The 25,730-nt window shown below is 42.0% G+C and overlaps 1 protein-coding gene across 2 annotated transcripts; it reads left to right on the forward strand.

The window, feature by feature from the left end:
* The first annotated feature begins 4,806 nt into the window (after window positions 1-4,806).
* LOC310867846 (uncharacterized protein) lies at window positions 4,807-18,994 on the forward strand. 2 transcript variants are annotated; one of them, XR_014570031.1, is made up of 5 exons: window positions 4,807-5,022; window positions 6,947-7,131; window positions 15,729-15,919; window positions 18,010-18,085; window positions 18,725-18,994. XR_014570031.1 is itself a non-coding variant. In XM_083777996.1 (4 exons), the coding sequence occupies exons 2-4, from the start codon at window positions 7,039-7,041 to the stop codon at window positions 18,850-18,852; spliced, it is 297 nt and encodes a 98-aa protein (XP_083634122.1). In that variant the 5' UTR covers window positions 4,807-5,022; window positions 6,947-7,038; the 3' UTR covers window positions 18,853-18,994. The 2 variants fall into 2 exon arrangements, 1 of the variants encoding a protein (XP_083634122.1); XM_083777996.1 differs by lacking the exon at window positions 15,729-15,919.
* Window positions 18,995-25,730: the final 6,736 nt, after the last annotated feature.

Genomic DNA, 25,730 nt, shown 5'->3' on the forward strand with positions numbered 1-25,730 from the left:
TGGCCTCACCCCCCGAACCCACCTCACCCCTGCCCACTTTGACAGGCTGGGATGGCTTAGGGTCGACGACAGAGTACAGCATCTTGCAATGGGTCTGGTCCATGCACAATATTCGATACACCACCAAGATACCCATGTACCTGTCTAAATACTTCACTAAGATACCCATGTACCTGTCTAAATACTTCACTAAGATACCCATGTACCTGTCTAGATACTTCACTAAGATGCATGTACTGTACCTGTCTAAATACTTCCTTAATGTCAACGAAGTCCACACCCACAACACCAGAGGGAGTGCAACAAACCATATACAACCCAGATTAGGCACAAACAACAAGGGACTAAATTATTTTCGCTCCTATGCCACCAAAATGTGGAACGCCCTACCAACAGTCATTAAGACATGTGAATCCCTTGACTCCTTCAAAACCGCAAAGTGCACCGGACGGCTGCAATTCGAAACTGGCCCCCGTAAAATCTGAATCCCCCCACCCCCCCTTTCCCCCTCACTGTATATGTTTCTTTTCCATTTTTGCTTCCTATATGATGAATTCTTGTTCTGTTCTTTAACTATATAGAAGTGTCTATATGTATGTCTCTAAATGTTTTGATGAATTGAACATGGTGGACCCTGTTGTAAACAAGTGTAATGCTTAATTGGGTCGTCCACTCACAGTTAACAGTCTTTGTATTGAGTTTGTGCTTGAAATGTACTATACTCCCCCAGAGTTAGTGTCCAAGTGTCCTTGAGCAAGACTCTGAACCCCTGATTGCTCCTGATGTGCAGGTTGGTGACTTGCATGGTTATCTTCAACATCTGTGTGTGTGAATGGGTGATTGTAATGCACAATCTGTAAAGGTGTGTGAATGGGTGAATGTAATGCACCATCTATGTAAAGGTGTGTGAATGGGTGAATGTAATGCACCATCTATGTAAAGGTGTGTGAATGTGTGTGTGAATGGGTGAATGTAATGCAACATCTATGTAAAGGTGTGTGAATGTGTGTGTGAATGGGTGAATGTAATGCACCATCTATGTAAAGGTGTGTGAATGTGTGTGTGAATGGGTGAATGTAATGCAACATCTATGTAAAGGTGTGTGAATGTGTGTGTGAATGGGTGAATGTAATGCACAATCTAAAGGTGTGTGAATGTGTGTGTGAATGGGTGAATGTAATGCACAATCTATGTAAAGGTGTGTGTGAATGGGTGAATGTAATGCACAATCACACACACACACACACACACACACACACACACACACACACACACACACACACACACACACACACACACACACACACACACACACACACACACACACACACACACACACACTGATATTTCAGCACCATAGACAGCGCCGCCGGGTCCTACTTTTGTGTCGCTTTTGTGTCCCCATGGAGTTATACTGTGACGCTCCGTCGGACTAAATCTGAGACGAAAACAACCACGAAAGTCTCATTTTACCGCTTTCCTCGCAACAACAAAGCTGCGCTTCTCTCCAAAATCTGGCTGTGACAGGCCGTCTGCCCCACATGGAATACTATCGCCATTTTATTTGATTGTGTCAACTAAATCCTCATTAATGCAAACTAGATTCAACATACTCAAGCCTGCACACATTGTAAATATCCCCCGAAATATTTTACCGAGCAAATGGACTGTTGCCACCTTCAATAATAATGATAATAATAGTCTTTATTGTCTCCACATCATATATTTTTGTTGTCATGGACACTTGTACAAAACATTAATAATTCTACTCGAGTTGGAAGCATTAAGACCCATTTTAACCCTCTATGGCTTCCTTTCTGAAAAATAACGTCAATTTAAAAAGATTCACGCGTTTAGATATTCTATTTACAATGGGATGCGGACGGGAGCTGGTGCCACTTGGACCCGGACGTAACGTAGCACTACAAAATGACGTCGGACTTAAATACTGAATAGACTCATGGCTCAGCCACAGCCTCCTTCCACACACACACACACACACACACACACACACACACACACACACACACACACACACACACACACACACACACACACACACACACACACACACACACACACACACACACACACACACACACACACACACACACACACACACACACACACACACACACACACACACACACAGATGCGCTGAGTTTAATTGTCTCCGCCAGGCCGAAGGCAGCTTGGGGAGACGGGATCAGAGAGTATGTTTTGCTGCAGTCCGTGTGTCTCTGTCTGTCCGTCCGTCCGTCCGTCTGTGAACAGCTAATCTCCGGCACCGTTAACCCGGTCGATGCCACCTTTTGCACACACACTCCCCGGATGCCAACGATGAACCTCTGCCCCAAATCTTCCAGAACGTCCTGTTATAGCGCCACCATGAGGCAGATTTTCACATGTTTACCTGTAGAGGCCAAGGACAAACCTTTGACCTGTATTTTTCACATCTGACTTTTCTAGCGCCACCAGGAGGCAGATTTCAGTGTGGTTCTCAAACAATTTCAGTTCAAGGACCCCCAAAATGTATGTATTCAGCCGCCGACCCCCATCTGAAAAGATCTTGTTCCTACAAAGTCGTAGTGCGGCCGCGCTATGAGCTTGTAGATCTGCTATTTTTCAATAGACTAGGCCTTGTTATTCTGGGCGGGAACCCCTTTTGGTGTTTTAATTTAGCCATTGCAAAATAGCAGATCTACAAGCTCATAGCGATAGCAAAGTATAATTTCCTATACATTGCTATAGTAGGCCTAATTTATTTTGAATACTTTTCAACATGTACACTTTTTCCCCTCACTGAGTGTTGGCAACCAATTTTAATTTCAAAAGGCCTTATTGGCATGATAAATATGTTCCACATTGCCAAAGCATACATACAACAAAACAAAAGGCCTTATTGGCATGATAAATATGTTCTACATTGCCAAAGCATACATACAACAAAACAAAAGTCAACATTGCGCACACAGAGACAACAACTCTCTGCGCACACAGAAACAACAAACATCCTTATTTCTATTTGTACTTCATTGTCTATTCTATTTATTTCCCATTTATTATATACTACTGTACATACTGTACATTGTGTACATTCAACAACAAGTGTATTTATTCCCATTACTGCATTACTGTATTGCACTCTGGTTGGACGCCACTATTCATTTCATTGTCAAAGTATTTGTATGCTTATATGTAAATGGTGTATGTATATATGTATGTATGTATGTATGTAATATGTATATGTGCAGTGACAATACATTGAATCTAATCTAATTTTATTAAAAAATAGATTTATATTACATTATTTATGTTATAAAATGTGTGTTGTGTGTGGGCTCCGTCCTTGGCTGTGGTCACTTAGAGTTTAACAAGAACATCTTATCAGTGAGTACTCCCTGTCCCTTCATTCAAGGTCTATTAGAACAGAGAAACAAAGAGAGTCCTATTTGCCGGTTTAACAGCTGCAAAAAAGATGCTGGTAATGAGATGGAAACCGCCCCATAACCTTAGTATCCACCGTTGGAAAATATCCTATGACGTCTTGAGTTTGGAGGCTTCCAGTGCTCGAGCACAGGGAGCAAGGACGGATTCCATCCAAGCCCTACTCACAGCGGCACAGAAGGTTAAATCAGGACTCCGTTAGGTCCAATACTTGTACTCCTGTAAACAAAGTCTGACCCATTCATGTTTGTCCTTTAAAACATCATTGCCACGTTTTTGTTTTCATCATAATTGTATTGTTAGAAAGAAGAAAAAGAAACATGTATCATGTTATACGTATGCACCATTGTTGTTTCCCTCTCCTGCGTAATGTCTGTGCTAACCCGGGGTTCTTTTAAAAAAACAAAATAAAAAGTTGGTCGCAAAAAAAAGAACAGAGAAACACTACATCGTTACTTTATAAGGCATGTGAAAAACACGTTTTTTTTACTTGAGACCTCTCATCCAAAAGTCTAAAGCAGTGGTTCTCAACCAGTGGTCCGGGGACCACCAGTGGTCCTTGTGGAGGTTCCAGGTGGTCCCCAGCTAAATGATGGAGAGTTGGTAACCAAATGGAGATATTTGACTCTTGAGGGTAAAATGAAACCATATGCTGTCAAGAGTAAAAGTTATTGTTAAACATCTGTATTACAAATTAATTTAGAAGAAGTCTACACAATAATTAGAGAATGGAAGAATTGTTATTTTGATCGACGTTTGCAAAATCTTATCCAAAAGATAACAGCATATTGTTTAGTCTGTCTGAGATCTTGAATGTCATGTCATCACATGGTGGTCCGTGGCTCAAATAATGAAAAAGGTTGAAACCTCTATGTGACCTCCCTGCATAGGAACGCCCCCTATAGGACACCCATGCGCTTGCTTTGGTCATTTAAAAGTATGTTTCTCATGCCAATATTTAAAGCTATTTTAATTGTCTTTGTAGAATTAGAGAAACAGATAAATAATTAGACAATTGAGGGATAAAGTCGGATGCCCTCACAAGAGAAATGGTTGGTTTAGGAGGTTTATAAAATGATTTGTGGAGTATAGTATATCATCAGCCTCCACTGCGCCAACTCTCCATCATAACATAATGTCATGTATGTCAATAAAAGTCTGTCTTTTATTGATGCTGGTGTAATGAGCACATGCACCCGCAGAGCGTCGCTGTTGTACCTTAAACCTCCTCAGACCATAGAGTTATATATCTAGCCTCAGACAGACAAAAGCACACAGTGGAGTAGGAACGGTTATAGACGGAACTGATCTGTTAATTAAAGTGTTTGTTCCAGACTTTTTAACGGCTGCACACCGGATGTTTTCCTATAATGTCAAAGATGGCAGTGTGTTAACGTTAACGAAGCTGTTTAATGAATATATGATCATAAATATGACTTTATTAACGTTTTGATACATCCTGGTGTCATGGTGTCAGACTGAGGCTACATGTGAGGACAGAGATGGAACTTTTAGGAGAAATTAATCTCCATCTGCAGATGTTTCTGTGTTCAAATCCAGCTCTGAAATCACCAGGTACTCAAATGATAAGTTAATTACTCTGTTAATGATTCTCATTGAATTGCACATGTTTAAGGTAGGATAAGTTGGCCCTATTGTAAACAAGTGTAATGCTTTATGTTGTCCAGAGTTACCAGGTTTTGGATTGAGTTGTGCTTTAAATGTACTGTGATTCTCCAATCTGTTAATAAATGCATCAATCAATCAATCAATCAATAAATCCAACCTGGCCCTTCGAACCCATCCCATTGAAAGCGTTCAACAGGCAAATTAAGGGCCTCCCTACCTGGTCCCTCATCAAACCCTGTACACTCAAGACACACTCCATAAATGGCCAGTACACGTGACCTCGCCCGGCAGTGGTGGATACAGTTATTCACATTTGAGTAAAAGTACAAAAGCAGTGACATAAAATGTACTTAAAGTACCAATAAGTAAAAGTAGGTTATACTCATTATGCAGATGTCTCATTTATAAATATAAAAAATACTTTGAAAACAGCAGATCTACAAGCTCACAATGCAACACTTTGTGAGCTTGTAGATCTGCTACATTGAAATGTATATAAGGAAGTGTGATTTATCTTTGTATACTATATAGTCTTGATGAAAATGCTGCTGTTTGTCTAAAAGTGACGGCAAATAATTGCTATTTGTTTAAACAAAAGCTTTATACCCTGTATATGTTAACACAATAACCATGCAATGGGACATGTTTACAAAATGCTGCTGTACCCTCCAACTGTATATACCTTCTCCATTGTCAACTGTTTTTTTTAACTATATTTTGACACTTGCTTTGGAAATGTAAAGATATGTTTTTCATGCCAATAAAGCTCCTTAGAATATAATTTAATTGTATATAGGGCTGAAGTGGTTTATGTACGTTTTGTAGTAATAATCAAAATATACAAAGTAACTAGTAACTAATGTTTTCAAATAATTGTACTGGAGTAAAAGTACAATATTTGCCTCTGAGATGTAGTGGAGTAGAAGTAAGAGTTTTTGAAATTGGAAGTACTCAAGTAAAGTAAAGTACAAATATAACTACAAATTGCAGCATATCATGCACATGCACAAATCATGACTAAATAGTAAATACATTATTGAAATATATATTTAAAAAAATAAAAAAAACTACTTTTTAGATTATCAGAGATAATTTCATTAAGATAGCAATTATTTTCCCACCCCATATTATAGATTGTTAATGAATTATTGCATATAATTATTAATTATAATTGCATATTCAGGAAGTGCTCTGTGAAAAGATAAGTCGCCCAATTGACCAAAAGTCATTTAATACCTAAATAAGTTAAGCGTTATTCATAGTCATAATATTTTCGGTGGTGAGGTGACCACCGAACTACAACATGACGTCACTGAGGTGACCACCGAACTACAACATGACGTCACTGAGCCGCGGTGAAGAGCAAACCACCGCTCTCCACAGCCCTTCTCTCTGTTTTTACTCGCCACCGCTCCACGTTATTACAGCTCCGGTGGTCACCTCACCAACGCTCCACGTTATTACAGCTCCGGTGGTCACCTCACCACCGCTCCAAGTTATTACAGCTCCGGTGGTCACCTCACCACCGCTCCACGTTATTACAGCTCCGGTGGTCACCTCACCACCGCTCCACGTTATTACAGCTTTTACTCCTTCCTTATCAGTAGTCTGTTATTGTTGAAGTTAAGTGTCTCTCTTTGTAATTATCTCCACCAGGCCGAAGGCATGGGGAGAGAGTATGTTTTGCACTCTGTTCGTGTGAGTCAGTTATTTAAATTGCAGTGCAATTGCAGTATTACTCAAAATGTTACGTATATATTTTTGGGGTCCTTGACGTGAAATAGTTTGAGCACCACTGACAGAAACATTTTTTTAAATCGGCCTCAGGTCAAAATGGGTTAATGTGTAGGATGTCCCTTTTCTGTTCTAGGATGCGTTGGAACTGCTGGAGAGAGAGAGAGAGAGAGAGTCTAAGCCGGGGGGAAGGTGGAGACTCCGCTGAGCGATCTGCTCAACAGAAAGATGGAGGTAGTTCTGCCCAACAGCAACCGCCACGCTGCAGCCATGCAGGCTCTGAGCACCAGACCCCAGTTCAACAAGACCACAGAGCTGGAGGTACACACACACACACACACACACACACACACATACGCACGCTTTCAAAGATATATAAGTTAGACCATCAGATTTAAAAGTTTGAATGAATGTAGAATTATTTGCAGGATTTATTATTATTTGCCCGAACCACCTCAGCTGGCTCCTTTCCAGGCGAAGGAGCAGTGGTTCTACTCCAAGTCCCTCTCGTGTGACTGAACTTCCCACCCTATCTCTAAGGGAGATTTTATACAGCTTAAGTTAAAAAAAGTCTGAACTACCCCTTTAATATTCGGGGCGAGAGGCATGTTGAAGTCAGAATTGAAGACAGAGGTAGAGCCATCTGGTCAAAACCACGGAGAGCTCCGTAGATTACACGCAGCGAGCCTTTCTTTCTGATCCGTAAACAGGGAAGTGAGCGGCAGAGCGCATGCGCCAAAAGAAGGAGAAGGAGAGGCCAAATCCGTAAACAGGGAAGTGAGCGGCAGAGCGCATGCGCCAAAAGAAGGAGAAGGAGAGGCCAACCCAAAAAAACAGAAGACAATCTGAATATATTTTCTCTGTTTGATATCAATGAAAAAGCCCTAGGACGTGGCAACTAGGGTTGGGATTCGGAACCGGGTCCATTTCAGACCCGGTTCCGACATTGCGGATCCGGAGCCGGTTCCATCGTTTTTTTATTAACGGTTCCCCAAACGGTTCTCATCAGTCGTCATTTAGCTCCGCTGTGTCTGTGCAATGTGCATGCATGCAAGCAGAGCCTGAGGTGACGTCACCCCACCTAAAGGAGTGTGTGGGGTCGGGGAGGATACGCCCACTGTTCTGTGCATTCAGCGACCGCTCACCGCCACGGAGCGAGTGATGTCGAAGAGATCTTCAAAGTGTGGTTAACAGAGAGGGAAATGACTCTGAGGCTGAGCACGCAAAGTGGAATAAATGTTATGCTATAGTTCCATGCAAAGGTTGTTGCAACTTGTACCAGTTGCACGTCCACATTGATGAAACAACTCAAAATCAATACGCCTACACGAGTCCACAACTCACGAGAATAATCTAGGCAAATCGCGTTTGAGAGCCATGTGGAAAGCTCACACTCCCCGCAGCTCCACCACAGCCGGCAGGGGATGAGGATGATGCAAGGCTGGTTCACTTTCCCCAGGCTAGTAACGTAATAGAAAATAAAAACTACTAATGTCTACAGAGCTTTTCATTAGGTGTATTGTACAACTGTTAATGGTGTTAATTTAGAACGCCAATGTCTCGACGTCTTTCTGTCTGATATTTTATGAATCATGCCAAATCAATTTTCTGCACTTATTTTTTACAACTTATAAGCAACTCAACTGCTTTTGATTTGGCTCTAAATTAATCGCGTGACTGTTGAGAGCCCAGCGTTTAGGTGCATATACCTCCATAGATTGATTAGCCTACTTTATAAACAGTTTGCAGAAAAAAGCACAGGAACGTAGCCTACAGTTCAATACAAGGTCTGCTAAAAAAAAATTGTTTATTAGGGTAAGGGGTCCTTCATATTAAATTAATCTGAACATTAAAGACAACATTTGTCACCACAACAATATCATTATTGCAATGTGTACTGTATTTAATATACAGCAAATTGCAATATATAGAGTAAAAATGATATTGTTGTGGTGGCTAGCTGCTGGTGGTGGTGGTGACGTTTAAATAATAGTGCCACCTCATACTTGTAAAGTGCATTTTCAATAATTTAATTAATGAATTTGTTTTTATTATGTACTTGGTTAGGTTAGTTATAATATAAGCATAATTTATGTCAGAAAAAAGGGGAAAAGATAATATTAGGATCCGTTAAGGGAACCGTTAGGAACCGGAACCGTTAAGAGGGATCCGGGAAGGATCCGGAACCGTTAAAATCCTAACGAATCCCAACCCTAGTGGCAACCCGTCGGTTGGATTAGTTATGACGTTCCCACACGTCGTACGTCTGAATGTGTTAATAGGACATGTTTTTCTTGTACTTTTCTTGTCACTCACAGATAAGAATAAAAAATCACACCTGTGTGAAGTGAGGGGCGCTTTTATCATTATACAATATACATCATCTCATGAACAACTGAATTCATGTGATTGGTTAGCTGATCTGCTTAGGCATGTGGAAAAGAATCGATACGTATCGATACAGATGTGCGCGATGCGAGTGCATCGGTTCATTCACTGTGTATCGGATACAACTCACGGGTGAAATCTCGATGCATCGTTCGCGGAGTGCTTGCATCGGTAAAATCCATGGTTGCACCGGATTTTATCGGTTGTATTTCACCCTAAACTGTGTTTCCGAGGCGCATTGAACGTACCATCAGAAAAGGAAGCTGGTTAGCAAACTGCCCTCCCACTCTGGGCGTTTTGGTGTAGAGCACATCAAAGCCTTCTACAAAAACCTTGGTGTTTGTAAAGATGATTTCAAAATGGCAATGGTAACAACCGAGGAGGTACTTAAAAAACTGAGTGCCCTCCAACCCCACAAGGCCACTGGCCATGACAATATCCCCTCCAAATTTCTCAGAGACTCAGCCTTTTCCATAGCTCCAGTCATCACCCACATAGTTAACCTCTCCATCAAACAGGGACAGGTCCCCCAAGATTTTAAACTGGCCAAAGTAACCCCCTTGTACAAAAAAGGGAGTAAATTAGAACCCGGCAACTACCGCCCTATTTCTATTCTAAGCTCCATCTCGAAAGTGATGGAAAAAATAGTCTATGAACAGGTTGAAAAGTATCTTGCCACTAATAAATTGCTGTACGAGTTCCAATCTGGTTTCAGAACATCCCACTCCACTGACACATGCCTCCTCTATTTGAGCGACCACATCAAACACGAGGTGGACACTGGAAAATACTGCGGCATGGTCATGCTGGACCTCCAAAAGGCTTTTGACACCGTGAACCACTCCATACTGGTTAACAAGCTTAAAGCTATTGGTTTTGATAGCACATCAGTGAGCTGGATGCAATCCTACCTGGAGGGGAGAGAACAGATGGTGGAGGTGAACGGAACACTGTCCCCTCCCCTCCCAGTGAGCTGTGGCGTCCCACAAGGAAGCATACTAGGGCCTTTACTGTTCCTAATATATGTTAATGACATGACTTCAGCTTGTGACTGCAACTTGTTCCTGTTCGCAGATGACTCAGCACTGCTGGTCTCGGACAGGAACAAACTGCAGGTTGAAAAGACCCTCAGCTCTGAACTCGGTAGAATCTGCACCTGGCTCGCTGATAACAAACTATCCTTACACCTGGGAAAAACTGAATCCATCCTCTTCGGATCAAATAGTAATCTCAGCAAGGCAGATGGCTTCTTGGTTAGAGTGGGTGACAATATTATCACACGAAAAGATCAAATTACCTACCTAGGTTCCATCCTGGAGGCCAATCTTTCCGGTGATAAGATGGCCACCAACGTAATCAAAAAAGTCAATCAAAGAACAAGATTCCTTTACAGGATCTCCTCACTGGTCAGCAAAAACACCTTGAAGACCTTAACAGGAGCCCTCGTACAAGGTTTCTTTGACTATGCATCCACCTCTTGGTACCACAGCACCTCAAAGGCCCTTAAAACAAGGAGAGACAGCGAAATGCCTTCACGACCGACGACGTACGTCGCGACGTATATTTTTCCGTCGCAACGTATATTCGAGTACGTCCTGGCGTAAATATCAATTCGTCCCGGCAGAACGGACTCGTCGCGGCTATATCTACCCGTTTGCGACGTAATATGTTGGCTATTATTTTCCGTCGCGCCAGAACGGGACTCGTCGCAGCTATATCTACCCGTTGTGGCGTGAGCTGGACTCGGCGCGGCAGAACGTGACTCGTCGCGACTATATCTACCCGTTTGCGACGTGCGCCTCGCCGGTCCGGTCTCCAGGCGAGCCTGCGTCCTTCATATATATTTTTTTCTGCTCTCGTTGGACTTAACTTTAAAAGTCCAATGGAACACCTCTTTGTAACGGGTCGCTGTAGTATAGTGGTCTAATTCCTCGCCTCTCTATTCTTTTTTGCTGAGGACGCTGGTTCAATTCCCGCTCGCGGCAAACCAAAATTATTATATTTTAGACAGACAGACAGACAGACAGACAGACAGACTGCCTGTCTGCCTGCCTGTCTGCATGCCTAATGTATTGTAAATAATGTATTCATTCCATACGGCTATTTTTTTTTAATATAAAAACTTTTGTCTTTCGCGCGATTCGAACCAGCGTCGTCAGCACCAAAGCATTGAGAGGCGAGTGATTAAACCGCTGGACTACAGCGGCCATACGTTACAAAGAAGTGTTTCATTGGACTTATAAAGACAATAGCACCCAGCTGCAGTCTCGCAAGGGGAGGGACCGGAAGTGCTTTTATTTCCGGCTTCCACGTGCACAAGCGCACATACACGCACGCGAAATATAATGCAATATGTAATAATCAGCTCATACATTATAAAGACATTATTGCATTATGAAGTTTTATTACAGTATGAGTCGCCTATGTGGAGGTTCTTAATGTAACACATTATTACATTATAGAAAAATCTATTAAGTTATGTGCTCGTCTTTTAATTACATTATGAGCTGATTATTACATTATGAGGTCAGATGTAGAGTTGCTGGCCGCCTCAGCTCCATATATGGAGATCTAGGTGATGATCCAGTCTTTTCAATGTATGGCTATCCAGGGTTTGATGAGGTCAGTGTCGGGATCTTATATCATATGGAAACGGCCATATATGGCGGTGTGACGTGTCATGAGGCGTGACCATATATGGAGGCATGACACGAGGCGTGACATGACACACTTACTGACTGACTGACGGGAAATGCAGGTTTTCATAGTAAATTAAATGCATATGGTCGTGTGTCTGTGATCTATGGTCTGGACATGGTGTGTGTGGGACAGGGGTACGGGGTTATAGCAACTTATTACATTACTTAAATGCCTTGATATCATTATGTTATAATCGACCATATAGGCCTAGCCTATTATTGCATATCATTTTATTATTGTTAGATTTGCATTTCTTCAAATATGCACACTTATACCACCAACTAATAAGCTTTCAATTAAAATATTACCTACAACAAACTACTTCAAACTTTTCCAAACCGACCACGTAATTATGTTTAAGCACAGATGGTACTATATACACCCGGCATTTAAGCGCGCACCAGCAAGTGCGTGTCGTGCACGCGCATTATATTTCGCGTGCGTGTATGTGCGCTTGTGCACGTGGAAGCCGGAAATAAAAGCACTTCCGGTCCCTCCCCTTGCGAGACTGCAGCTGGGTGCTATTGTCTTTATAAGTCCAATGAAACACTTCTTTGTAACGTATGGCCGCTGTAGTCCAGCGGTTTAATCACTCGCCTCTCAATGCTTTGGTGCTGACGACGCTGGTTCGAATCGCGCGAAAGACAAAAGTTTTTATATTAAAAAAAAATAGCCGTATGGAATGAATACATTATTTACAATACATTAGGCATGCAGACAGGCAGGCAGACAGGCAGTCTGTCTGTCTGTCTGTCTGTCTGTCTGTCTGTCTAAAATATAATAATTTTGGTTTGCCGCGAGCGGGAATTGAACCAGCGTCCTCAGCAAAAAAGAATAGAGAGGCGAGGAATTAGACCACTATACTACAGCGACCCGTTACAAAGAGGTGTTCCATTGGACTTTTAAAGTTAAGTCCAACGAGAGCAGAAAAAAAAATATATGAAGGACGCAGGCTCGCCTGGAGACCGGACCGGCGAGGCGCACGTCGCAAACGGGTAGATATAGTCGCGACGAGTCACGTTCTGCCGCGCCGAGTCCAGCTCACGCCACAACGGGTAGATATAGCTGCGACGAGTCCCGTTCTGGCGCGACGGAAAATAATAGCCAACATATTACGTCGCAAACGGGTAGATATAGCCGCGACGAGTCCGTTCTGCCGGGACGAATTGATATTTACGCCAGGACGTACTCGAATATACGTTGCGACGGAAAAATATACGTCGCGACGTACGTCGTCGGTCGTGAAGGCATTTCGCTCCACCTGAAAACAAGGCTCCAGACCTCCCAAAACAAACTGGTCAGGCTCCTACTTGGCCTCACCCCCCGAACCCACCTCACCCCTGCCCACTTTGACAGGCTGGGATGGCTTAGGGTCGTCGACAGAGTACAGCATCTTGCAATGGGTCTGGTCCACAAGATTCGATACACCACCAAGATACCCATGTACCTGTCTAAATACTTCCTTAATGTAAACGAAGTCCACACCCACAACACCAGAGGGAGTGCAACAAACCATGTACAACCCAGATTCGGCACAAACAAGGGACTAAATTCTTTTCGCTCCTATGCCACCAAAATGTGGAACGCCCTACCAACAGTCATTAAGACATGTGAATCCCTTGACTCCTTCAAAACCGCTCTCAAAGGGCACCTACGGATGGCTGCAATTCGAAACTGGCCTCTGTAAAATCTGAATCCCCCCCACCCCCCCCACCCCATTTCCCTCACTGTATATTGTATCTTTTCCCTTTTTTGCTTCCCATATGATGAATTTAGCTACATAGAAATGTCTATTTGTATGTCTCTAAATGTTTGTATGTCTTTAAATGTTTTGATGAATTGAACAATGTGGACCCTGTTGTAAACAAGTGTAATGCTTAATTGGGTCGTCCACTCACAGTTGACAGTATTTGTATTGAGTTTGTGCTTAAAATGTACTGTAAATTCTACAAACTGTTAATAAATATTTCAATCAATCAATCAAAGAAGAAAAAAAAGGTCTCTCACAGCGCACACACAAGTCAGTGAACAGAAGCTACCGTACGACGGTGCAGAGTAGACACGTTGAGACTGTGAGACAACAAACAGACTATGAAGAGCACCCGCGACTAACAGAAGTGAGCCCCACGCATTAAACAAGAGAAGCAACACCTTTAGCTTTATAAAATAGCTGTCCGAGGAGCTTTGTCCGTCGATCAGTTGACTTTTCACTGTAGCGCTGCGTGCTGGTAATGATCCACACTCCACAGCTGTTCTCGCTGATTCTTCGACGCGAATCCGCGATCATCAATTTGTAATTAAAGAAAGCTTCTGCAGTCTGCACACACGTGTACAACAACAACAACAACAACGCCACAGCTGGGTGTACTGCTTGCGTTTAAAGTCGTTTACAACCGTTCCACAACTTTCCACTGTCCAGCTTTCCCCTGCTGTTCTCTGGGATAGAAGCCTTATTTATATTCTGCAGCAAGACGGTGTCGCACGCCTAAAATTACAGATCCACAAGCTCACAGCGGGGCGTGGATGAGACGCGTTGTTTGTGAGCTTGTACATCTGCTATGTATTTAAAACGTTAATAATACATGCAGGCCAGGGTCTTCAATGTTTTTCAGGTCAAGCCAAGGACCACTTAGCTGAGAGTGAGAGAGATCAAGCAGGGACCCCCACTATACATAGGCAATTATATTATAAAACTGTGTTGCAGATTAAACTAGACATAAACTTGCTTGACAGCACTACGAGTGTGACCTGTAATTGTTTTTTTGTTTATTTTCTATTTATATGTTGGTAACATTAATTGATGAACGATAGGCTATTACATTTTAATCTCTTGAACCCTCTATACTCAAAACCTCAAATTGACCTTTGAGATATAATAATTATAGCCTATGATTATTAGTAATCTAACAATTCCACACTAACCAGCAGAGAGCAGACCCTTTGTTTACTTACAGAATTATATAAATTGGGTTGTTTGAGATGCAGTGCTATAATACTAACCTACAGTAAAACTATGAATTGCTTTGAATTTAAATGTAATGCATTTTTACATGTTTTGGGAAATTAAGAGAGCTTTAATATAAATCCTTTCTATTGTGTTGAATCGCCATCAAATCGCATCGTATCACATCGTATCGCAATGTCCAGAATTGAATCGCCATGAAATCGCATCGTATCGGGAAGAGGGTGAATCGTATCGCCAGGAGATTCCATGTATCGCTAAAGTATCGTATCGCTGGCAGTGCATCGAGATGCGTATCTAATCGTGAGATGAGACGAGATTCACATGCCTAGACATTGTCAACGGCATTTAATGTTTGTGTTGGCACATACAGCACCTTTTGATTTTTTTTTGTAAAAGTTCATTTTCTTCTCAAATATAATTCAAAAAGTGAAACTTTCATATATTCTCAATTCATTGTGCATAAAGTGACGTATTTAAAACTTTTGTTTTAATCCTGATGATTATGGCGTACAGCTCAATAATATTTTACGAGACCACTAAATTAAACGAGAAATGTCGACCATCTGTCAAGTATATTAATGTATGCAGTTAATACTTGGTCTGGGCTACTTTTGAACAAATCATTTCATCAATGGAGTGTGGCATGGAGATGATCAGCCTGTGGTACTGTTGAGGTGTTATGGAAGCCCAGGTTTGCTTTGATAAATTAATTTGAATTGTTCAGTCTCATGTCTCACACCTTCCTCTTGATGTACATGTGGTACGCAGGGTGACTTTGACGTGCGCTTCCAAACTCCTGCACAGAATTTCTTGACGGAAAGTATTATTGTACGAGTACACTGTCCTGCTGTCTCTCCTCCTGCAGATAAACCAAGATGGGAGCATAGTCAGCGTACAAATACATGCAGGAGTTGTTGTGCAAGAAGCAGTCGGACGTGATGCGTTTCCTGCTCCGAGTCCGTTGCTGGCAGTACGGCCAGCTGTCCAACCTCTACAGAGCCCCCCGGCCCACCAGGCCCGACAAGGCCCGCAGGCTGGCATACAAGGCCTAGCAGGGTGAGTGTTTACTGGGTCTGTAGGCTGGGATACAAGGCCTAGCAGGGTGAGTGTTTACTGGGTCTGTAGGCTGGGATACAAGGCCTAGCAGGGTGAGTGTTTACTGGGTCTGTAGGCTTGGATACAAGGCCTAGCAGGGTGAGTGTTTACTGGGTCTGTAGGCTGGGATACAAGGCCTAGCAGGGTGAGTGTTTACTGGGTCTGTAGGCTGGGATACAAGGCCTAGCAGGGTGAGTGTTTACAGGGTCTGTAGGCTGGGATACAAGCAGGGGGGCAGTCAGACAGATATTTTGTGAAGCCACTGAGGAAATCAGGATTTCCTGAAAGTTCATATAATGGCCTGTTGTGGCGCTGTCATTGGACCCAAAAAACCCCATAGCTCCATAGAGGTCCATGTATTTGGGCCCAACTTCACCTAGACTGTATTACCTTAATAAACATGGTCATGAATACTTTCTTCTTCCAGTCACTAGTTTAAAGTCTCATTTCTAATGTCATAATATTCTTTTTGGAAAATTATGGTCCCATTCATTAAAAAAATGACCATAAAGTCGCGTATGTTCTGAGGGGCGTGGCTACCGTTACAGTCTATGATCGGGATTCCCCTCCCACTCGAGTCAAAATAAAAACCAACGGAGAAGAAGGGGGGGAAGTCCCGCCTCGTTGTCTGGGCCAGCCAATGGCCAGCTGGGCTAAAACGGATCTAGAAAGATGGCGACTTACAATACAAGGACTGACAGGCTTCATTTTACGTTCATGTCAGACCCGGAGAACGCTTTGTCCACATTTTTTACAGTCTATGGATACAAGGCCTAGCAGGGTGAGTGTTTACTGGGTCTGTAGGCTGGGATACAAGGCCTAGCAGGGTGAGTGTTTACTGGGTCTGTAGGCTGGGATACAAGGCCTAGCAGGGTGAGTGTTTAATGGGTCTGTAGGCTGGGATACAAGGCCTAGCAGGGTGAGTGTTTACTGGGTCTGTAGGCTGGGATACAAGGCCTAGCAGGAAATATTGAAGTAGTTCCGGTCATTTTGTGGGGGGCACAAACCGTAACTACTTAATCTTGACCAAAACCAGAGCAGAACTCCCACCACGGTTACAGTTGCAACCACTATATTAATGGCAAGTATTTTATACAGCTTAAGTTAAGTCATAAATTAAGACAGACCGATCTGCTCGTCTACATACAGTATGACGTAAAATTTCCCTTCATTGTCAACAAAATTTAATGTTTGTGTTGGCACAAATGTACGTCATACTGCACTTAAAAAAAAAATATATATATTGTGTAAAAGTTCATTTTCTTATGAAAGTAAAACTTTCATATATTCTCAATTCATTGTGCATAAAGTGAAGTATTTAAAACTTTTGCTTTAATCTTGATGAGTATGGCGTACAGCTCATGAAAATCAAAAAATCCTATTTCAAAATATTAGAATATTTTACGAGACCACTAAAAAAGTATATTAATGTATGCAGTGAATACTTGGTCTGGGCTACTTTTGAACAAATCATTTCATCAATAGAGTGTGGCATGGAGGTGATCAGACTGTGGTACTGTTGAGGTGTTATGGAATCCCAGGTTTGCTTTGATAACAGCCATAAGTTAATTTGAATTGTTCAGGCTCATGTCTCACACCTTCCTCTTGACAATACAACCTAGATTCTCTGTGGGGTTCAGGTCAGGCCAGTTGGCTGGTCAGTTAAGCACAGTAACACCATGGTCAGTACACCAGTTACTAGTAGTTTTAACACAGTGATACCATGGTCAGTACACCAGTTACTAGTAGTTTTAACACAGTAATACCATGGTCAGTACACCAGTTACTAGTAGTTTTAACACAGTAATACCATGGTCAGTACACCAGTTACTAGTAGTTTTCAATTTAAAAATATATTTTAATCCAAATACAGCAAAAATTGCAGATCTACAAGCTCAAAACGTGTCTATACAACAGTATATGCAGTGTGGCCCTCTGGAGTTAGTGTAGCCCTGTCCATATCCAAAGTAGAAGACATGTTGTAGAATCTGCTCTCAGCTCTCAATGAGGTTAATGTGTCTCATCATCACGTCTGTTTGCTGCTCTTCCAGATATCGCCGTGCAGTTCCTCCATAAATCTGCCCCCATATGCAAGCTACAGAAGAAGTACGCAGCGCATGTTGCCAGGTTAGTGGATGTATAGATCTACATGTTGTGTTCTATTCATTCCATGGTGCAGGTTAGTGGATGTATAGATCTACATGTTGTGTTCTATTCATTCCATGGTGCAGGTTAGTGGATGTATAGATCTACATGTTGGGTTCTATTCATTCACACACAGACACACAGACAGACATCAAAGGGGGCTTCAGCCCCTGCCCTTTTACCCGTCTGTAAAACAACTGCCCTCTCCAGACCACGAATGCAGCGTTTGCTACATGGTGGAAGAAATGCAAAATGCCCTCCTCCTTTCCATGCCATTCCAGAAGGCCGCAGTCTCCTGAACTTAAGTCTCCTGAATTTAAGTCTCCTGAACTTAAACACAGCATTTTGCGTTGAACAAATTTGTTTAGAAATCCATGTCGTTACACCGCATCTCCACTAGCTAAAGATTGCTGGGTTGCGCCCGAACATATCTGATCTACAAGCTCTCACTGCGACACGTTGTGAGCTACCTGGTTGGTCCTGCCAGTAGCATATTCTTGTCTCAAAGGTTAAGCCATGCATGTCTAAGTACAAACGGCTTGTACAGTGAAACATGAGTCCATATCATTACCAACGTTATCGGTCGGTCACTAGCTTTCTGTTTCTGTTTCTCTATCACAGTTACTGACATGTGGATGAAACAGCAGACGCAGGACATCGACTCTGCTTTGGACACGGAGAGCAAAGACCGCTCGTCTGAGAAACTGCAGCCGCCGTCTGTGTCTGTGAGCCGCCACCAACACCACTGAGGGGAGGAGATTGTGTTTTCAGCCAGGTTAGCATTTAATGCTCCTCCCACCTCTGGTGAACTCTCACATTTCTGACATTGAGGCACAAAAACACTTTGGTCACTTTTCTTTTTTTATATAAAGTATATTTATTGGTTTTACACTTGGGTGACTTTGTGAGTGTGTGTTGGTGTTTCTCGCTTATCAAATCAAGGAGACAACAAGAGAAACAAGACTACAGATGTAGTAGTAATGCCCCTTTTAGACTGCAGTCACATCCAGTCAAATATTTTGCCCCGACCGTTCACACTGCATCTGCAATGAGATTTGAATCAGACTTGAAACCACCTCTGAATGAGGCTCAAGTCACATTTGTAAAAATCGGATTCCACTTGTTGGTGTTTAGACTTAATGTAATCAAATCGGATTCCAGTCTGGATGTGGCACAGATCTGATTCAGATTATTTTTTTTCTCAAAAACGTTTGAAGCGCAAACTTTGTTAATAATAATAAAACTTTATTTGTATAGCACCTTTCATGACATGAAATGCAGCTCAAAGTGCTTTACAGAGCAATGGAGGGAAAAAAAGAAAAGCAAGGCAAAGACATTAAAAAACAAGCAGTAATGCAATACAGTGAGGACATGAATAACAAAAGATAAAAGATCAATTAAAAGCAATGTTGTAGAAGTGGGTCTTGAGCTGTGCTTTAAAAATGTCTACAGAGGTTTCCTGACGAAGGTACAGTGGGAGCTTGTTCCATGCCGTCGGCCCGTAGAAGCAAAAAGCTGCTTCCCTGTATTTTTTGAGGTTTGGGCTATGTTACAATTTACAATTTACAATTTAGGCATTTAGCAGACGCTCTTAATCCAGAGCGACTTACATTAAGCAAGAACAAAAAAGCATGGGAATACATCACATAAAAACATTTATCATGAAACATGCGTTAGCTAAGAAAGTAACAGTGGAATATCTATATAATGAAACTATACATATATACTACAAGTAAGACGCGCAAACGCGTGAAGCGAACGCAGCTCGTGTGTGTGTGGTTGTGTGTGTGTGTGCTACAGCTGCGCCCTGTGTGTGTGTGTGTGTGTGTGTGTGTGTGTGCGTGCGTGCGTGCGTGCGTGCCACAGCTGCGCCCTCTGGTGGCGGGCCGGTGGTGTAACAGCGTGACACCACACAGCGTGACACACACACACACAGACACTCAGCCCCTGCTGTCATAGTAAGTGGCTCACTGCGTTCGCAACTATGCTATACATATGTACTGTGTTAACAACATCAAGTGTTGGTGAGATTCATACCTCCAAATATAGTTGCTCTGTGGATTTATTTTTAAATTCACGTCTCCCCAAGAATCTCCTTTAGTTCACTTTAGTATGTGTGCCAAAAGTGTGCCTTTGAGCCCTGCTTTACAGTGAAACTCAACAGGGAGACTATCTTACGTCATACATATATATTCTTTTTAATCTATGGAGCAACTATTGGACAACAGACACGAATATGTGTAGTTACATCGTGGCATGGTAACCACACAGCTCAAAGCTCCACCAATAAACATAATATGTCTTTGCACTTTACATAATCTGGTGTGGTGAGTTATTATGAATAATAGTCAGGTTTTCTTTTTTTTATTTTCAGTTAAATATTGGTCCGGGTTGCGTGGTCCGGCTTTTATTTGCTACCTGGCACATTTTTATTAATAAAAATAAATATTTTATTGTTGAATTAAATAATATAACATTATTTAATACAACTATAATACATAAATGATAGAACATTATTTATATAAATAATTAGCTTTTTTAAGCATTGTGTTTAAGATAAATTGGGCTACGGTACCGTTCAGTGACAAGCACTTTATTTTATTTTGCTTTCCATTCAGTCTTGTGTCGAAGCACTTCAATCTCTATTTGCTTTATATTTAATTGTATAAGGCAGTGATTCTCCACCAGTGGTCCCTGAGGTGGTTCCAGGTGGTCCCCATACAGCTAAATGATGGAGAGTTGGTAACCAAAATGGACCCTTATTAGATCTTTAAGTCTTGAGAGTGTCAAATGAAACCAAATGGACCCCATTTGGTTTACGTAGTGAGTTAAATTATTGTTAAACATCTGAATTACTTAATTTACAAGATGTCTACACAATTAGAGCATGTACAATAGTTGTCATTTTCATCGTTTGCCTGTTATGCCTGGTTAAATGTCATCAAATGGTGGTCCGTGGCTCATATGCTGAATAAATAATATAACTTGATATGAAAAGGGTAAGGCGATACTGCTAAAAAAACATAGATCTCTCTGTTCACAACGTGCTGCAGAGTGATCCTATGTCCTAGGACAGGTGGTCTAGTAGCAAAGATTTGGCACAACGTTTGGAATAGAATTATACCGTAATTTGGGCAGCCTCAAGTATGTATGGATGGTTCTAGACCTGTTGCTGGTCTTCTCCACTTGAGGGCGACACAGACCGTAGAATAAAAACATTCAGCTCTGTCTTTCACAATCTGAGAACCCATCGTCAAAAAATAAAATAAAAACGGCGCCCTATTTTCCTTTGAGGGTGACAAATGCCATTGAATAAGAACAGAGAGACTTAACTTTGCCAGGGATGCTTTTTGAAACCAGTAGAAATCTTTAAGGACAAACGGCACCATGTTTCCCTCTCCAAACTATTTAAATAGTCTTCAGATATTAACATGGTGACATCCACTATGAATATTAATGTTATACTAGTTTAACTAACTAATTTAAAATAATCCATTCGTAAAAAAAATAACCAACTAATTTAAAAGAATCCATAAACATATTACATTATCAGATTGTTCGTCCTGACAAGCTATATGACATACTAAAAGATGGGCCCGTTTTGACCTTTGTGGGAGGAGCTATCGCGCGTCAAATTCTAACCCTAGGGTTAGGAACCACACGTCCGTGTGTGGAGAAGTGCTGTCCCATTCCTTTCACAACAATTTGGAGCCCTTGCAGCCTCTCACCCTCAAGCACTTACAGCTGACGTCACTAACGTCAATGAGAGTTCGTCAGGGCTCAGGGCTTGAGGGAGGCGATTGGAATTGGGCCTCCGTCATTAGTCAGTCATCCCTGTCTCGTCTTCAACTTGTCCAAAATGCAGCAGCCAGACTCCTGACCGGCACATAGACTGTAAAAAATATGGACAAAGCGTTCGCCGGGTCTAACATGAACGTAAAATGAAGCCTGTAATAATATGGTAATTCCTGATGTAAGTCGCCATCTTTCTAGATCCGTTTGGTACCAGCTGGCCATTGGCTGGCTCCGTTTTGGACCAGCTGGCCATTGGCTGCCCAGACAACGAGGCGGGACTTCCCCCCTTCTTCTCTGTTGGTTTTTATTTTGACTCGAGTGGGAGGGGAATCCCGATCATAGACTGTAACGGTAGCCACGCCCCTCAGAACATACATGATGTTTTTTTTTCTTTATGGTCATTTTTTTAATTAATGGGACCATAATTTTCCAAAAAGAATATTATGACATTAGAAATGAGACTTTAAACTAGTGACTGGAAGAAGAAAGTATTCATGACCATGTTTATTAAGGTAATACAGTCTAGGTGAAGTTGGGCCAAAATACATGGGCCTCTATGGAGCTATGGGGCTTTTTGGGTCCAGTCCAGCGCCACAACAGGCCATTATATGAACTACCGATTTCAAATGAGGCTTCACGAAATATCTGGCTGACTGCCCCCCTGGACCGGCACCAGAAGGCGAGACCACAGCAATAATACATACATACATAGTTACATACATACATACATACATACATTTTAACCAAATACATACATACATACATATGATGATAATGAGGACATGTTTTGGACATACATGCAGCTGTTTCTGCCTGACAGCAGTGTGTGTGTGTGCGTGTGTGTGTGTGTGTGTGTGTGTGTGTGTTTTTGGCTGAAAGAAGCGTTTGCGCACGTGCAGGGGGTTGGGGGAGTGGGGGGCATCATATTTTTTCTCTTATCGCTCTCCCCTTTTAATGTATTAAAACCCACTATTGAATGTATTCACTCGAGCCCCAAAACCTTCAGTGGTTGTCTGCAGGGCGGCAATGAATCTTAAAAGAGTGTTGCATATTAATGCATGAATCATAATTCATGGATCTATATCTACAGTTACTGCATAGTTGCACAGCAAAGCAATAACTGAAGCTCCCATGATGACAACCACTCATTGTCCTCAAAACCATTAATACGCCAGACATGTCCAGAAATGAAATGCTTGGTTTCAACCCGCAGTTCCATTTCTGTGGAATACTTTGTGAATATAATAAGCAAAAAGGGCCTTTGCAGCATACAGAGTAGTACAAAAAGGGTTCTACATGTTATTTTACTTATTTAAATTATATTTAACCAGGTAGTTCCATTGAGAATTTGAACATGAATAATGTATACCATGCTCTGTGATGTAGAACATAAGAAAATGTATCTTGCCCTATATTCCGTGAACTGTCGTGGTCATTGTTCATGCAGTATTCATACGCTCCTCTCCAAAAAGGAGTCACAGCTAGTTTTGTCTCACAAGGTGACACTTTTTGGACACGCAGGAAAGGTCATCGGGACTCGAACCTGCGACACGCTGACAGGATTACCAGCCAAGTGCCGGACCGCTAGGACGGCCTGGGCCGGGTCTTTTTTTTACTGTAAAAATTATGAAGACTGAATACAGCATCACAATAATTCCAACCCTTTTATCCATCGATCCATCGATCCATCCATCCATCATTCATTCATTCATTCATTCATCCATCCATCCCTCCATCCATCCATCCATCCATCACCCACAATTATTGTAACGTTTAAAAAAACAAAAATGTTATGTCTCAAAATCAAATGATTGAATCGGATCGGGAGCAAAAAAAAACGTGATCGGGACATCCCTACTTTTTTATTTGTTTTACCCAATGTCAATTGTCTGTAATCCTGGGTGCTACACTGCCTGTGGCAACCTGGTCAGAGCCAGGTTATGCTGCCTTCCATGCATGAGGAGTCTTTTCACCTGCATGGGGAGATTCCCAGGTTGGACGTAGCGCGTGGAAGGAACACGTTATTCCAAACAGTTTCTTTCCCCTCCATCTGGCTGGCCAGGGGAGGCAGTATAGAGGCCAGGATTACTGGTCTACTGTTTTTTTTTTGTGAGGGTGCCTACCTTATTTTATATATAAAAAAATATATATAAAAGATATACATGAACGCAGCGCGTGACTTTGTGCCGTGCTGCGATGCTGTACATCTAAAATTGTCTTGAAAAATCATGAAAGCATTTGAGGATTTGTTGTTTGGTTTGTTTTTGTGTTTGTTTGTTTTTTACACGGATCTTATCTTCTGGGGTTCCATGTAGGCAAAGCCATTTCAGATGGGGGTCCGTGGCCAAAAACATATTTGGGGGTCCTTGACATGAAATCGTTTGAGAACCACTGCTATAAAAGGTGTCCGTTTGTATTGTACCTGTGTAGCCTAGATAAGATGAGAGATAATAGAGAGGGGGGGGGGGACTATTTAACCCACACAAACCTGGACATGCTGATCGACTTGCTGCAAGGCTCAATAACCCTGGACACTCTAGACAAGCTGCTAATGTGTCGCGTGACGGCCCGTGTTCACTGCATCCTATAATCCTCAACCGTTTGCCTCATTTGTCGTCAATGAACAGACCAAATGGGTTGTATAGAATGCATACTGTACTATCTTCCTAATGGCACTTTAACCCATTTTGACCTGAGGACGTTTCTACAAATGCCTTCTAAATCCTGACAGTTTTACGAAAAACCCATTTTTCTACAGTAAACTATTTCATGTCAAGGACTCCCACAGACCCCCATCTGGAAATATGTAGTTCCAGGGACCCCCCCAGAAGCCAATATTCTAGTTAAATATATATATTCAAAGATTTGCGCCACATTTTCATGACTTTTCAAAAATAGCAGACCTACAAGCTTGTAGATCTGCTATTTTTCAATAGCTAAAGTAGAACAGAATGCTTAAAACACCAAAAGGGGTTCCCGCCCAAAATGGATTAATGTGTCTCACCCTGACTGATGCATGCAACATATCATCCAAATAGAGAGAGGGAAGTATTGCCACCGTCACAAGGTCAACGCCGTGACATCGTTTATTTGCCACGCGGTTTCCCTTTCCGCACAAATCATTTCAGCCTAGTTTCAGCCTTCATTTTGCTCTAGTCCACCCGTCCTTCAAATGCATCCTATCAGACTGCTGTAATTATGCCATGACAGCACTGATTCCCTGTCCCCATCCATCACTCCTATGTAGATAGCAGCCTCTTCGCCTCATAGCACCACCAGTCAGCTTCCGTGTTTTGCCAGTCACATGGACAAACAACAGATCCAGTGTTCAGCCCTTCGTGGCTGATGCCAGACTTCCCTGGCAAGTGTCCTATCGACACTCCAGCAGAAACACACGTGTGTCTGTTGATATTGTGTCCAGAGTACCATGTTGGGTTTGTGACAGCTTTTACTGTAGCCGGTCGGTTTCCGTCAGGCTGTCTTGAAGCACTCTTAAAGGCGCAGTGAAATGAAAAAGACGTTTTTCACACTTTTAGACCATATCCGTGGTCATCATATAGGCATACCTAACAATGGATACCAATTTTTTTTGAAAATTCTCATTTCTGTGTGTTTTTATATGAAAGGTCCATAAAAACGATTGCATTATTTATTTATTAAAACGAAAACGTGCTGCGTGATGACGTGTAGAGATACACATCGATAAAAGCCAATAAAAATTAAGCTCACCGTTTAATTCCCCATATTTGCGCCTCCGTCCATCACAGCTGCTACTGATTACAGAATACTCCGTTTTTATTTCCATTCCAGATAACATCCAGACAGTGTATTA

This window comes from Protomyctophum parallelum, assembly GCF_964188405.1.
Source record: "Protomyctophum parallelum genome assembly, chromosome: 12".
Taxonomy (NCBI): Eukaryota; Metazoa; Chordata; class Actinopteri; order Myctophiformes; family Myctophidae; genus Protomyctophum; species Protomyctophum parallelum.

Bases quoted from the DNA above. Each gene is read 5' to 3' on its own strand.
- LOC310867846 (XM_083777996.1), top strand. From the start codon at position 7,039: ATGGAGGTAGTTCTGCCCAACAGCAACCGCCACGCTGCAGCCATGCAG. The intron at 7,132-18,009 runs GTACACACACAC...CTGCTCTTCCAG, and splicing joins ACAAGACCACAGAGCTGGAG to ATATCGCCGTGCAGTTCCTC. The intron at 18,086-18,724 runs GTTAGTGGATGT...TCTCTATCACAG, and splicing joins TACGCAGCGCATGTTGCCAG to TTACTGACATGTGGATGAAA.